The 12,300-nt window shown below is 44.2% G+C and overlaps 1 protein-coding gene across 8 annotated transcripts in view; it reads left to right on the top strand.

Annotated features, from left to right (window-relative positions):
- The window catches only part of pik3cd (phosphatidylinositol-4,5-bisphosphate 3-kinase, catalytic subunit delta), a 250,545-nt gene that overhangs the window by 164,689 nt on the left and 73,556 nt on the right, over nt 1-12,300 (top strand). For all 8 annotated transcript variants that reach the window (XM_073032256.1, XM_073032257.1, XM_073032250.1 and 5 more), the window contains 3 exons: nt 248-416; nt 6,063-6,291; nt 9,267-9,499. In XM_073032256.1, the coding sequence (XP_072888357.1) occupies nt 276-416; nt 6,063-6,291; nt 9,267-9,499 (603 nt within the window). In that variant the 5' untranslated portion in view covers nt 248-275. The remainder of the gene's footprint in view (nt 1-247; nt 417-6,062; nt 6,292-9,266; nt 9,500-12,300) is intronic.

The following is a 12,300-nucleotide window of genomic DNA, read 5'->3' as shown; positions in this document are numbered from 1 at the left end:
TTTTACTCTGCCATTTTTCTGCTGTGCAACTTTATTTAGTTCCCTTTTCAATTCAGTTGTGGAACCTCAGCCAGTCACTGTATTGTGAAATCGAGCTAGTTGTTGACGAGAAATGGCTCTGTATGCAACATATCAGATGGGTTTTTTTAGCTGGTACGCAGTGTGACTTGAGCCATTCGGATCATCTTTAGAGCCAGTATTTTTTCTCCTTCTGTAAAAAAAAACCCTTCTGCGTTTTGTGTCACAGGGAAGAGCGGAGCTGAGAAGGGGACATAATGCCGCCAGGAATCCATTGTCTTCAGGATTTCTGGACTGAGGATGAGAATCCGGACGTGGAGGTTGAATTCTTGCTGCCGACGGGGATTTACTTGAACTTCTGTGTGCCTCGCAGTTCTACAATTAAGTTCATCAAAAAGGTTAGTCGGTCATGAAAGCAATGTGTCTATGCCAATTTGCCATGGGTATTGAAAGAAAAATTCTACTGCTTCCTCTCAAACCTGAAGGTGTTCTGTTTGCCTTTTGGGTTTTCCTTTTAAAGTATAGGGTAATTCTGGTAACTCCCTTAACGTTTTAAAGTCCTGATGAGAAAATTTTCTGGGATGGAATCTGTCCTTGAACCTGGAGGTATGTGCCCTCAAGCTTTCAGACCTTTTGCCTGATGGGAGAGGGGAGAATAGAGGCTATCCAGCACAGGATGTAAGGCACGTAATTCAAAACTAACATTGTACTCTGTGTTCCAAACAATCAGAGCTATGGTATGATCCTCAGGAATTCAGACATCCATTGTATTAACCAACCAGCATAATGTCTTAAAAAGGAAAGCAAGGCAGAAAAATAGCTAATTGACATATTGTTGGTCGTTACTAAACCTCAAATGTACCTAACCGAGTAATTAACCTCTGATGTTTTGCTAACAGGAAATTGTGGCCTTAGAGAGAAAAGACAGAATAATCTCTCAGACAGCAGACTAGTATATTATACATCATGTAATGCTGTTCTTAGACAGCAGACTTTTTTTATATTTAAGTCATGGGTGGTATGCGTAAAGGACAACAGTTCCTTTCCATTTCCCTTCAGGAATCTGGGGTTAAGATGCTAACATGAACCTTGTGGTTCCTCAGAGAAAAAAAACCAAATGAGAATATGTTGGAACTGCTCAGCAGGTTAAGCAGCAGCCAGAGAGAGAGAGAGAAACTGAGTCAGCAGAATGGAAGAAGGACGCACCTCTGTCTCTCTCACCGCTGATGCTGCTGTACGTTAAGAGTTTCAGCACCTTCCAGCTTCACTCCTGAGGAGGGAGTTGGCAGTGGAAAAGCATTTTGTCTGATTAGCAGAGATACGGGGAGGTAGTGGTATTCCCATGAACCAAAGGGGATACTTTCACTCAACTTCACTTGCCCCATCATTGAAATGACCCTACAAACTTTCAAGGTCTCTTCATCTCATGTTCTCAATATTTATTGCCTATTTATTTATTGTTTCCTCTTTTTGTATTTGCACAGCTTGTTGTCTTCCACACTCTGGTTGAACGCCCAAGTTGTTGCGCTCTTTCATTGATTCTGTCATGGTTATTATGCTATAGATTTATTGAGGATGCCCGCGAGAAATCAGATCTCAGGGTTGTATATGGTGACATATATTTACCTTGATCCTTGTCCCTCTGAGGATAGAAGTTCAGATTTGTAGAGTGAGATCAGAGTATCCTGGTCAAGTAACGCAGTGTATTTTGTTAGAACAGTGAGCTGTAGTGGTGGGAATGAATTTTTAGAATGGTGCAGGGAGCACTGGTCAAGCCTTGTCCTGAGTGCTGTTGAACTTTTTGAAGTAGTTAGAGCTGCTCACTTCCAGGCAAGTATATTCTAGCACGTTCCGGACTTGCACCTTGTAGATGTTGGAAAGGTCTTGAGCTGATAAAAAGTGAATCAATTTCCAGGAGATCCAACCTACCTACTGCCTATGAGGCTGCTGGCGTTCAGGCCAGCAATGAAGGTCCTCCATCTCTGATGGTGTTCAGGGCTTCCATCATCATGTCAGTCACTCGGTTGTCAATACTATCAGTCACGTAAGTCCAAGGTGGAGTCACAGGAAAACCATCACACTCAGATGTAGGATTCTTCATTGCTGCTTCCATAACAATTTTATTTACCAGTCAGGGTTGAAAGCCCTGAGCTGAACCCAGAACCTGGAGGACCGGTGGTCCACTCTTAGTCTGGCCTCTACCCTTTGACCTGTTTAGCATGGGTGACCTTATCAAGAACCAAAACATAGAGCCCTGACTCCAGCCAATGTAGCTCTCCGGGTCATTGAGACACCCAAGCCTCCAAACCCAAAGACAACTTTGTGGTCCTCTTGGACGTTCCAGAGGATACCTGATTTAAAAGGTGGGAAAAACATTGTCACATTGGCTATGCAGATGGGATTAGCCGAGATGCCACGGCCACTCCCGAAACCTCTGTTTCCAAAAATTTGAGCACAAGAGATTCTGTGGATGCTGGAAAATTTGAGCAGCATACACAAAATAGTGGAGGAAATCAAAAAAAGCTCAAAGAAAATTTATTATCAAAGTACATACAGTCTATACCACCTGAGAATAATTTTCTTGCAGGCATTCACAGTAGAACAAAGAAATACAATAGAATCAGTGAAAAACTACACACAAAGACAGACAAGCAGCCAGTGTGAGAAAGAAGACAAACTGTCCAAATACAAAAATAAGTAAATAAATAATACTGAGAAGGTGAGTTGTAGAGACCTTGGAAGTGAGTTTATAGGTTGTGGAACCAGTTCAGTGTGGAGGTGAATGAAGTTATCCACGCCGGTTCAGGAGCCTGATGGTTGAAGGGTATTAGCTGTTCCTGAACATGGTGGTGTGGGATCTAAGGCTCCCGTTCCTTCTTCCTGATGGCAGCAAGAAGGAAGCATAGCCTGCATGGTGGGGGTGCCTCGATGATGGATGCTGCTTTCTTGTGGCAACACTCCATGTAGATGTGCTCAGTAGTGGGAAGGCCTTTACCTGCGATGGACTGGGCTGTAACATTAAATCAGGCCAGCCAGCATCAGTTCAGCCTGATCTGCTGATTTCCTCGAGCCTTTTGTGCATGTTATATAAAGTGAAAAATACTCACCAGCATCATTGTCACTGTGTTCTCCCACCATGACTTTCTGAAGTGTCACCCTTAACCAAAAACTCGTCTGGACCAGCCACGTCATTACTCTGTCTACAAGAGCAGTTCAGAGGCTGGGTAACCTCCGGGCAGTGACTCACCCTCTTGACAGCCCAAAGCCTTTCCATCATCTATAGGCAGTGTGTGTGTGTGTGTCAGTAGCAGATTGAAAAGGAAATTAGCCACGTGTCTGAAAACAATTTTTTTCAGAGCTGTAGAGACTGGGCAGATGAGATGCAGTTGATCAGAAAGATAGTTTATTGAAGTCGTAACTTGCAACTGGTTGCATCAATCTAGACATAGAGTGGGGTTTGGGAGCAGGAACAGGATCGCTGAGGCTAATTGTGTAGATCTTCCCAATTGAAGACGCTGTAAGCCTGTTGTTCAATTGGAAAGTAATTGCTGTAATTTTCTGAGTCAAGAGGTCTACAGGGCATTAAGTTCATCATTACATAATATGTACAATCGTTGCTTCACCACCGAATAAACTACTTGTATGGAACTTCCTCTGCAATAGTATAGAGGAAGGATTGCATACTCAATACCTGTAAATGCAACAGAAATTCTAATATTCCATCAGAGAGCTAATGTATTAATTGCACAAGGTATTGTTTTGTAATGAGGTAAAGGACAGATTGAAGCTTTCAACACAACCATTATCCCCCCGAGGTTTAATTTGAAGCCCATTACAGCCACCTTTGAGTTCCCTGTGCACATATTACCATTTACATGATGTCTGGCAGTACAGACTTGATGGGCTGAATGGCCTAATTCTGCTGCTATGTCTTTTCGTCTTTATTAATGTTCATTTCTAACAATCTATACTTTCTCTGAGGAGGCAGCAGATGTGGCTCTGCATTGAAAAATTACTTTTTTAAAATTTTTCCTCGGCTGCATTGAAATTTGTCCATTTAAATTACTTCCCAGAAGCCCTGCAAACTCTCCTGTCCTCCCTCTCTAAGGAACTCAGTCTAATGTTATCATCATCATTATTATGGCCCATGTAGTAAGACGTGGATGATCATGGTCTTGATTGGGATTGTTCTTAGCAAATCATTCTACAGAAGTGGTTTGCCATTGCCTGCTTCTGGACAGTGTAACCCCAGCCATTATCTATACTCTTCAGAGATTGTCTGCCTGGTGTCAGTGGTCACATAACCAGGACTTGTGATGTGCGCCGGCTACTCATATGACCATCCACCACCTGCTCCCATGGCTTCATGTGACCCTGATCGGGGGGCTAAGCAGGTCCTACACATTCCCCAAGGGTGACCTGCAGACTAGCGGAGGGATTGAGCACCTTACACCTCCTTTGGTAGAGACCTATCTCTATCCTGCCACCTTAACTTACTTCCCAGAAACCCTGCAACCTCTTCTAACCTTCCCTTCTGAGGAACACAATCCAGTGTTAAATGCTGAAGGGTTTCAAACGTCCTAAAGTGTTCCTTGGTCAAAGAAATAGGTTTGAAGTCTAATCATTGTTGCAATGCCAGCAGCTTACATACTGTTCATGCAGATCAAATCATTACACAGAGCGTTGAGGCAGAATAAGGTGAAACAATAACAATGCAGAATAAATTGTAAAATCTACTGAAATGAAGTGCAGTGTAGTTAAATGATAAAGTGTAAGATCATAATGAGGCAGATTGGGAAGTCAAGAATCCATCTTGTCAAAGAGGTCCCTTGAAGAGTCTGATAACAGCAGGATAGAAGCTGTCCTTGAGCCTCGTGGTACATGCTACCAGGGTTTGGTGTCTTCTGCCCGATGGGAGAGGGGAGAAAAGAGACTGTCTGCGTCGGCTGGGGTCTGTGATTATGCTGATCGCTTTACCAAGGTAGTGAGATGTATAGACAGAGTCCATAGAAGAGAGGCTGGCTTTCCTGACGTGCTGCGCTGTGACCACAGCTCCCCGCGGAGTCTCGCGGTCACGTGCGGAGCAATTGCTGCACTAAGCAGTGATGCATCCGGACAGAATGCTTTCTGTCGTGCTTGCATGAGCCAAGTGAATATGGAGGGATCGGGGTAATGTTCAGGCAGATGAGATTTAGTTTGTGGTGCTTGGCACAGACGTGGGCGCCACAGAGGCGCAGCTGTTAGCCCAGAGCAGTGTATTGGAGACTGGAGTTGCAACGAGTTTAGACAATAAACAATAGGTGCAGGAGTAGACCATTCAACCCTTCGAGCCAGCACCACCATCCAATGTGATCATGGCTGATCATCCACAATCCCCATTCCTGCCTTCTCCCCATATCCCTTGACTCCGCTATCTTTAAGAGCTCTATCTAACTCTTTCTTGAATGCATCCAGAGAATTGGCCTCCACTGCCTTCTGAGGCAGAGCATTCCATAGATCCACAACTCTCTGGGTGAAAAAGTTTTTCCTCAACTCAGTTCTAAATGGCCTACCCCTTATTCTTAAACTGTGGTCTCTGGTTCTGGACTCCCCCAACACTGGGAACATGTTTCCTGTCTCTAGCGTGTCCAATCCCTTAATAATCTTAAATGTTTCAATCAGATCCCCTCTCATCCTTCTAAATTCCAGTGTATACAAGCCCAGTCGCTCCAATCTTTTAACACATGACAGTCCCGCCATCCCAGGAATCAACCCCGTGCCCGTTTGTACGTTTTTCCCGTGACTGAGTGGGTTTCCTCCAGATGCTCTGCTTTTCTCCCACAGTCCAAAGATGTACGGGTTATTAGGTTAGTTTGTACTGTGATTAGGCTCAGGTTAAATAGGCGGGTTGCTGGGCAGCACAGTTCATTGGACCAGAAGGGTCTGTTCCTGCCTGTATCGCTAAATAAATAAATAGGGTTTGGTCACCATTCTGTTCTGTGTCCTGTCGCGATGTGTCTCAGACAGCGAGGACGGGAATAACATGTTGCCTCCTCCATCTGCAGTTGCTTTGGCAGCAGGCCCAGCATCAGCCGCTTTTCCACACTTTGAATGAGCCCGACGCCTACGTCTTCACATGCATAAACCTCACAGCCGAGCAGGAGGAGTTGGAGGATGAGCGTAGGCGGCTCTGCGACGTCCGGCCGTTTCTCCCCATCTTGAAGCTTGTAGCCCGCGAAGGAGACCGCGCAGAAAAGCTCATTAACTCCCAGATCAGCCTTCTGATCGGCAAAGGTAAGATCCGCGGAGCAGAGCCACAGGTATTGGAATCTTGGGGGTAGAGGGAGAGAAAGAGGGTGGAAGAGTGGCTCAGTGGGTAGAGCCTCTCAGTGTCTGAAAACGGGGTTCAATCCTTACCACAGGCACTGTCCGTGTGGAGTTTGCACATACTCCCTGTGGTTTCCCCGGCATGTTTCGGTTTCTTCCCATGTCACAGAATCAAGTGGGTTAATCGGCCACTGTAAGTCACCATGGGTCAGTGGTGTTCATAGGAATGTGAGGGAAGTACAGAACTAAAGATTCGCTGTATTTGTCGACATATGCATCGAAACATGTCAAATGTGTCGTTTGCAACAACACAGTCCGAGGATGCGCTGGGGGCAGCCTGCAAGAGACACCAGCGCTCCTGGTGCCAACGTAGCATGCCCACAACTCACTGACCCTAACTTGGACATCTTTGGAATGTGGTAGGGAATCGGAGCACCTGGAAGAAATGCACGCTGTCACCGGGAGAACATACAAACTCTGTATGGGCAGTGGTGGGAATTGAACCCTAAATACTGACACTGTAAAGCGTTATGCTAACTGCTATGCTGCCATACACCTTTGTGTGACACAAGGATTAGTGTAAATAGGTTAGTCTGGACCTGTTGGGTCAAAGAGCCTGTTTCCCTGCTGTAATCCTCTATACCTCTAACACTAGAAGAGAGAGCAGGAATTAGAGATTTTTGTAAATGAGGTTGGAAAATATGTCTACACAAAGAATGGAATTCATGGAGACGAACTGTTGTGGATTGGTTGTTAATGCCTTCACAAATCAAAGTATTCTTGAACTTCCTGTAATGCCCCCACTTCACTATTCCCCATTTCCATTTCCTTCTCTCACCTTATCTCCTTAACTTCTGATCCCCTCCCTCCAGTGTTCCTCCCCCTTTTCTTTCTTCCAGGGCCTTCTGTCCTCTCCTATCAAATTCCCCATTCTCCGGTCCTGCGTCTCTGTCACCAATCAACTTCCCAGCTCTTTACTTCACTTTACTTCTTTACTTTCTCAGCCTGTAACTTTGACTGTACTCTTTTCCATAGATGCTGCCTGACCTGCTGAGTTCCTCCAGCATTTTGTGCGTGTTGCTTGGATTGTCAGCATCTGCAGGTTTTCTCTTGCTTGGCATTGAGTACAGGAGATGGGATGTTAAGCTGAAGCTGTATAAGGCATGGGTGGGCCTTAATTTTGAGTATTGTGTACAGTTTTGGTCACCTACTTACAGGAAAGATATAAGTAAGGTTGAAAGAATACAGAGAAAATTTACAAGGATGTTGCTGGGTCCAGAAGACTTGAGTTATAAGGAACGATTGAATAGGTTAGGACTTTATTCCTTGGAATGTAGAAGATTGAGAGTAGATTTGATAGAGGTATACAAAATGATGAGGGGTATAGATAGGGTAAATGCAAGCAGGCTTTTTCCACCGAGTTTGGGTGGGACTACAATCAGAGGTCGTGGGTTAAGGGTGAAAGGTGAAAAGTTTAAGGGGAAAATGAAGGGCACCTTCTTCCCTCAGACGGTGGTGAGAGTGTGGAGTGAGCTGCTTGCACAAGTGGTGGATGCAAGCTCGATTTCAATATATAAGAGAAGTTTGTGTATGTACACGGATGATAGATGTATGGAGGGCCATGGTCCCGGGGCAGGTTGATGGGACTTGGCATTTTTCATGGTTCAGCATGGACTAGATGGGCCAAAAGGCCTGCTGCTGTGCTGTACTATTCTATGACTCAATGTGACATTGATGGATTTAGGCTAACTGCAGGTATAACCAGGTGGGTATGGCTAGTTGCTACACCTATCAGCCACAATATTCTTGAATTATAGAACAGGCTCAAGGATTGAATGGAATCTCCTCCTCCTCCTTGTTAACTATTTATTTATTTATCTGGCCTCAGGCCCTCAATCCATTGCCTCGCCAAACTCAGAGATTACCAGCCCTCCGTCTGGAGAGAGAGGCCTGGTCATTTACTGCTCCTAGTCTCTGCCCCTAAAATGACCCATAACGTTCTGCGCTATCCCCAAAAATAAATCCCTACAACCTAAAAATCTAAGCCTGAGAAATTCTGAGGCTGTGCCCTCAAACCAATTGAATTTTGCAGGCTATTCACCATTCCATGCCATCGCCCTTATCACTCATTTTATTCATTTTCAATGATGAGGGAAGATAAAGATGGAAAATACTTTGTGTTGTGTTGGATTGAAGTTGGATTTGTAGATCTTGTCCCGGGAATGTATCTTCCCTCTGAAGAACTCCCTAAACGTTGTAGAAGGAAAGTTTTGCCTGTGAATCATCTGTTACTGGAAGGGGAATTGTTGCTTGTAGTTCACTATTGCGACACAAAATCATAAGGAATGTTCTTGAGCAGCTTCCCGGAATAAGTGCGAGGATTTCTGCTCTCGGATGCAAGAAATGCAGTTGCGGTTTGGCTGCCAGAATGGAAGTCGTTGGTTTGCACCTGGTTTCGACAATGCGTTGACATTGCCGTACAGAGTAGGGAGCCCATGAGAAACATTCCAGTGAACAGATTACAAAGTTGGTTCCATAAGTCAGTAAAGGAAAGGGACCTCGATTTGTTTGATTTGATGTTGGGTCACAGATATCACTGAGAATACAAAAAAAGTGTCTTCCAAGATTGTTGATGAAATGTGAAGGGGGTTATAATTCCAGATTGTTTAATGTCATTTCCAGTATACAAGTGTAAAGGAGGACAAAATAATTTTTACTCCGGATCCGATGCAGCACAAAAAAAACACAATAGGGTAAAGAAAACAATAATAAAAAAACACAATAAATATCAATACATAAAATAGCTTATATATGTCATGTACAGATGTGTCTCCCTTCCTTTCTTGGGCATTGGTGTTTCCATATCAGTCCGTGATGCAACCAGACAGACACCTGGTTTATTCACTTCCAAACAACGACAAAGTCTCTGCCTTCTTTTTCAGGCCTGCACGAGTTTGACAGTGTGCCTGATTCCGAGGTGAACGAGTTCCGTGGGAGCATGCGCCAGTTTTGTGAGGAGAAAGCCGGGGAGCGGCAGCGCCGATCCTGGCAAGAGTGGATGGAGTACAACTTCCCGCGGGATTTGGAGCCGGTCCCTGAAGTAGTGAATAACGGCTGCACGCTAAAGCAGAACATTCGGAACATTGTCATTAACGTCAAGTTTCAGTCCAATGAGGTGAGTGTCCATCTGAACCTCAACTTTATTTTAATTTCCACAGTCAAATTTGTTAGATTTGTAAAAACTTTGCTGCTCTGGTTAATTCAGACCTCTGTCAATTATCTCAGGAGGCTTACAATGTGCCCTGGGCAATTACAACTTTAAACAGACAATATATTAACAATGAAAGCCCTGGATACTGTTCTGACCAAGAGCCATCACTGGGCCACTGGGCCAAATGGACTCCTCCCAGATTACAATCGGCTCCTGCAGACTTGAAGAAACTTTTATATAATTGAAGATTTTATGAATTAAAAAGTTTAGTCGGTGAGATTTCTCCATCAACTCCATGTGTTCCTGGTGCAATAATTAAATTGTTGAATTGCTGAACTATTAAAATGTGGGTTAGAGCATAGAACAGTTCAGCACAGAAACACAGGCCCTTCAGCCCATAATGTTGTGCCGAACCAATTAAATTGGTAATTGAATAGCTAACTAAACTACTCTCTTCTGACTACACAATGATATCCTTCCATTCTCCTCACATTCATGTGCCTATCTACATCTCTCTGAAAAGCCTCTAATGTATCTGCCTCTATCTCCACCCCTGGCAGCCACCACACTGTGTAAAACAATTGCCCCTCACATCCCCTTTGAAATTACCCCCTCGCAGCTTAAATGCTTGCCCTCTGGTATTACACATGTCAACACAGGGAAATAACATATTGCCCATCTACTCTTTCTATGCCTCTCATTCCATCGCTGCCTGTAAGGAATTTGTATGTTCTCCCCTCTGATCGCATGGGTTTCCTCTGGGTGCTCCAGTTTCCTAATACTTCAAAGATATACCAGTTGTTAAGTTAATTGGTCATTGTAAATTGTCCCGTGATTAGGCTGGGGTTAAATCGGGAATTGTTGGGCAGCGCGGCTCGAAGGGCCGGAGGTGCCTTTTCAATAAATATTAAAGTATCTCAAATAATAAATAATAAAGTATCTCAATAAATAACTAACCTCATAAACCTCCATCAGATCTCCCCTCAACTACCACCGCTCCAGGGAAAGCAACCCAGTTTTGTCCAACCTCTCATTATAGCACAGGCCCTCAAATCCAGGCAACCTCCTGCTAAACCTGGTCTGCACCCCGTCTACAAATATACCATGGAGAGCATTCTGTCTGGCTGCTTACCACCTGGTATTGGGTGGGGGCCACTGCACAAGACCGAAGTAAGTTGCAGGAACTTGTAAAGTTAGTCAGCTCCATCGTGGGTACTAGCCTTTGTAGTATCCAAGACATCTTCAAGGAGCAGCACGTTAGGAAGGTAGCATCCATCATTAAGGATCCCCACCACTTAGGACATGCCCTCTTCATACTGTTAACATCAGGAAGGAGGTACAGGAGCCTGAAGACACACACTCAGTGATTCAGGAACAGCTTCTTCCCCTCTGCCATCTGATTCCTACATGGATATTGAACCCATGAACACTACCTCACTACTTTTATTTTGCACAACTTATTTTAACTTAACTATTTAATAGACATACAGTATACATACTTACTGTATCTCAGTTTTTTTCCCCCTCTATATTTATTTTTCATTTATTTAATTGTGCTCCTGCTGAAAAGTTAACAAATTTCATGATATATGCCAGTGATATTAAACCTGACTCTGATTCTAAAGTCTGGATATCTTTCCAATAATGGGGTGACATCGAGGTTAATTGAGAATTTGATACCAAAACCTAGAAGTTGGATTCCACATTGTAGAACAGTCAGTCATCAATTAGAGCATTGAGACAAGTTCGGAGATCGTGGTGTGTCTGCACAAGATGTTGGTGAGGCCACACTTGGAATATTGCGTACAGTTCTGATCACCCTTCTCTGGGAATGATGGTAATAAACTGGGAAGAGTGCAGGAAAGGAGTTACAGGGAGGGGTATGATAGGACAGGATTTTATTCCTTGGAGCAGAGACTGTGAGGGGTGAGGTACATAAGGTCATGAGTCGCACAGATAGGGTGAATTCATGGGGACCTGGGGGGTTCAACTACATGAATCTCAAAAGATTGGCAGGTACAAATTTTGGTTGAGCGAGTTAGGGCTTTTCTCTCTGGAGTGAAGGAAGGTGAGAGGTGACTTGATAGAGGTGTATAAGATGAAAAGAGACATAGAGTTAACAACCAGTGCCTTTTACCCATGGTGGAAATGGCTAATACCAGGGGCATGATTTTAAGGTGATTGGAGAAAAGTGTAGGGGATATCAGAGTATTTGTTAACAGAGAGAGTGGTGGGAGGGTGGAACATACTGTCAGGAGTGGTGGTAGAAGCAGATACATTTGGGACATTTACAAGACTCTTAGATAGGCACGTGGATGAAAGAAAACTGGAAGGAGGAAGGGGTTAAATTGAATATAAAGGAGGTTAAAAGGTCAGTGCAGCATTGTGAGCCGAAGGGCGTGTGCTGTTTTATGTTCTGTGTTAACCATACCATTTCACATCTAATGTCCTCCAACCCAGCTCTCTGGTCTAGCGATGGATCACTTCAGTACTCTTGCGCTGAAGGGAACTAGATTAGAAATCAGCCCAGACAGGAATTGAGGTGGAACTTCTACAACCCTGTCTCTCTCAATGCAGACTTTTCAGGAGGGCCTTGCCTTGTCCCAGCACTGAGTGGCCGTCTGGGAGCAGGTCTAGACGGCCACCGATTTTGAAATAGTTTCCAATGCAGTCAGAAATTTCATGAAGCCACGGGGGAGGATTACGAAAACTAATAGTTAGCAAAAGTAATGTGCTGAGATTTTAACCCTTTAACCACTACAGCT

This window comes from Hemitrygon akajei, chromosome 29, assembly GCF_048418815.1.
Source record: "Hemitrygon akajei chromosome 29, sHemAka1.3, whole genome shotgun sequence".
Taxonomy (NCBI): domain Eukaryota; kingdom Metazoa; phylum Chordata; class Chondrichthyes; order Myliobatiformes; family Dasyatidae; genus Hemitrygon; species Hemitrygon akajei.
This window is presented reverse-complemented; position numbering and strand designations above follow the sequence as displayed.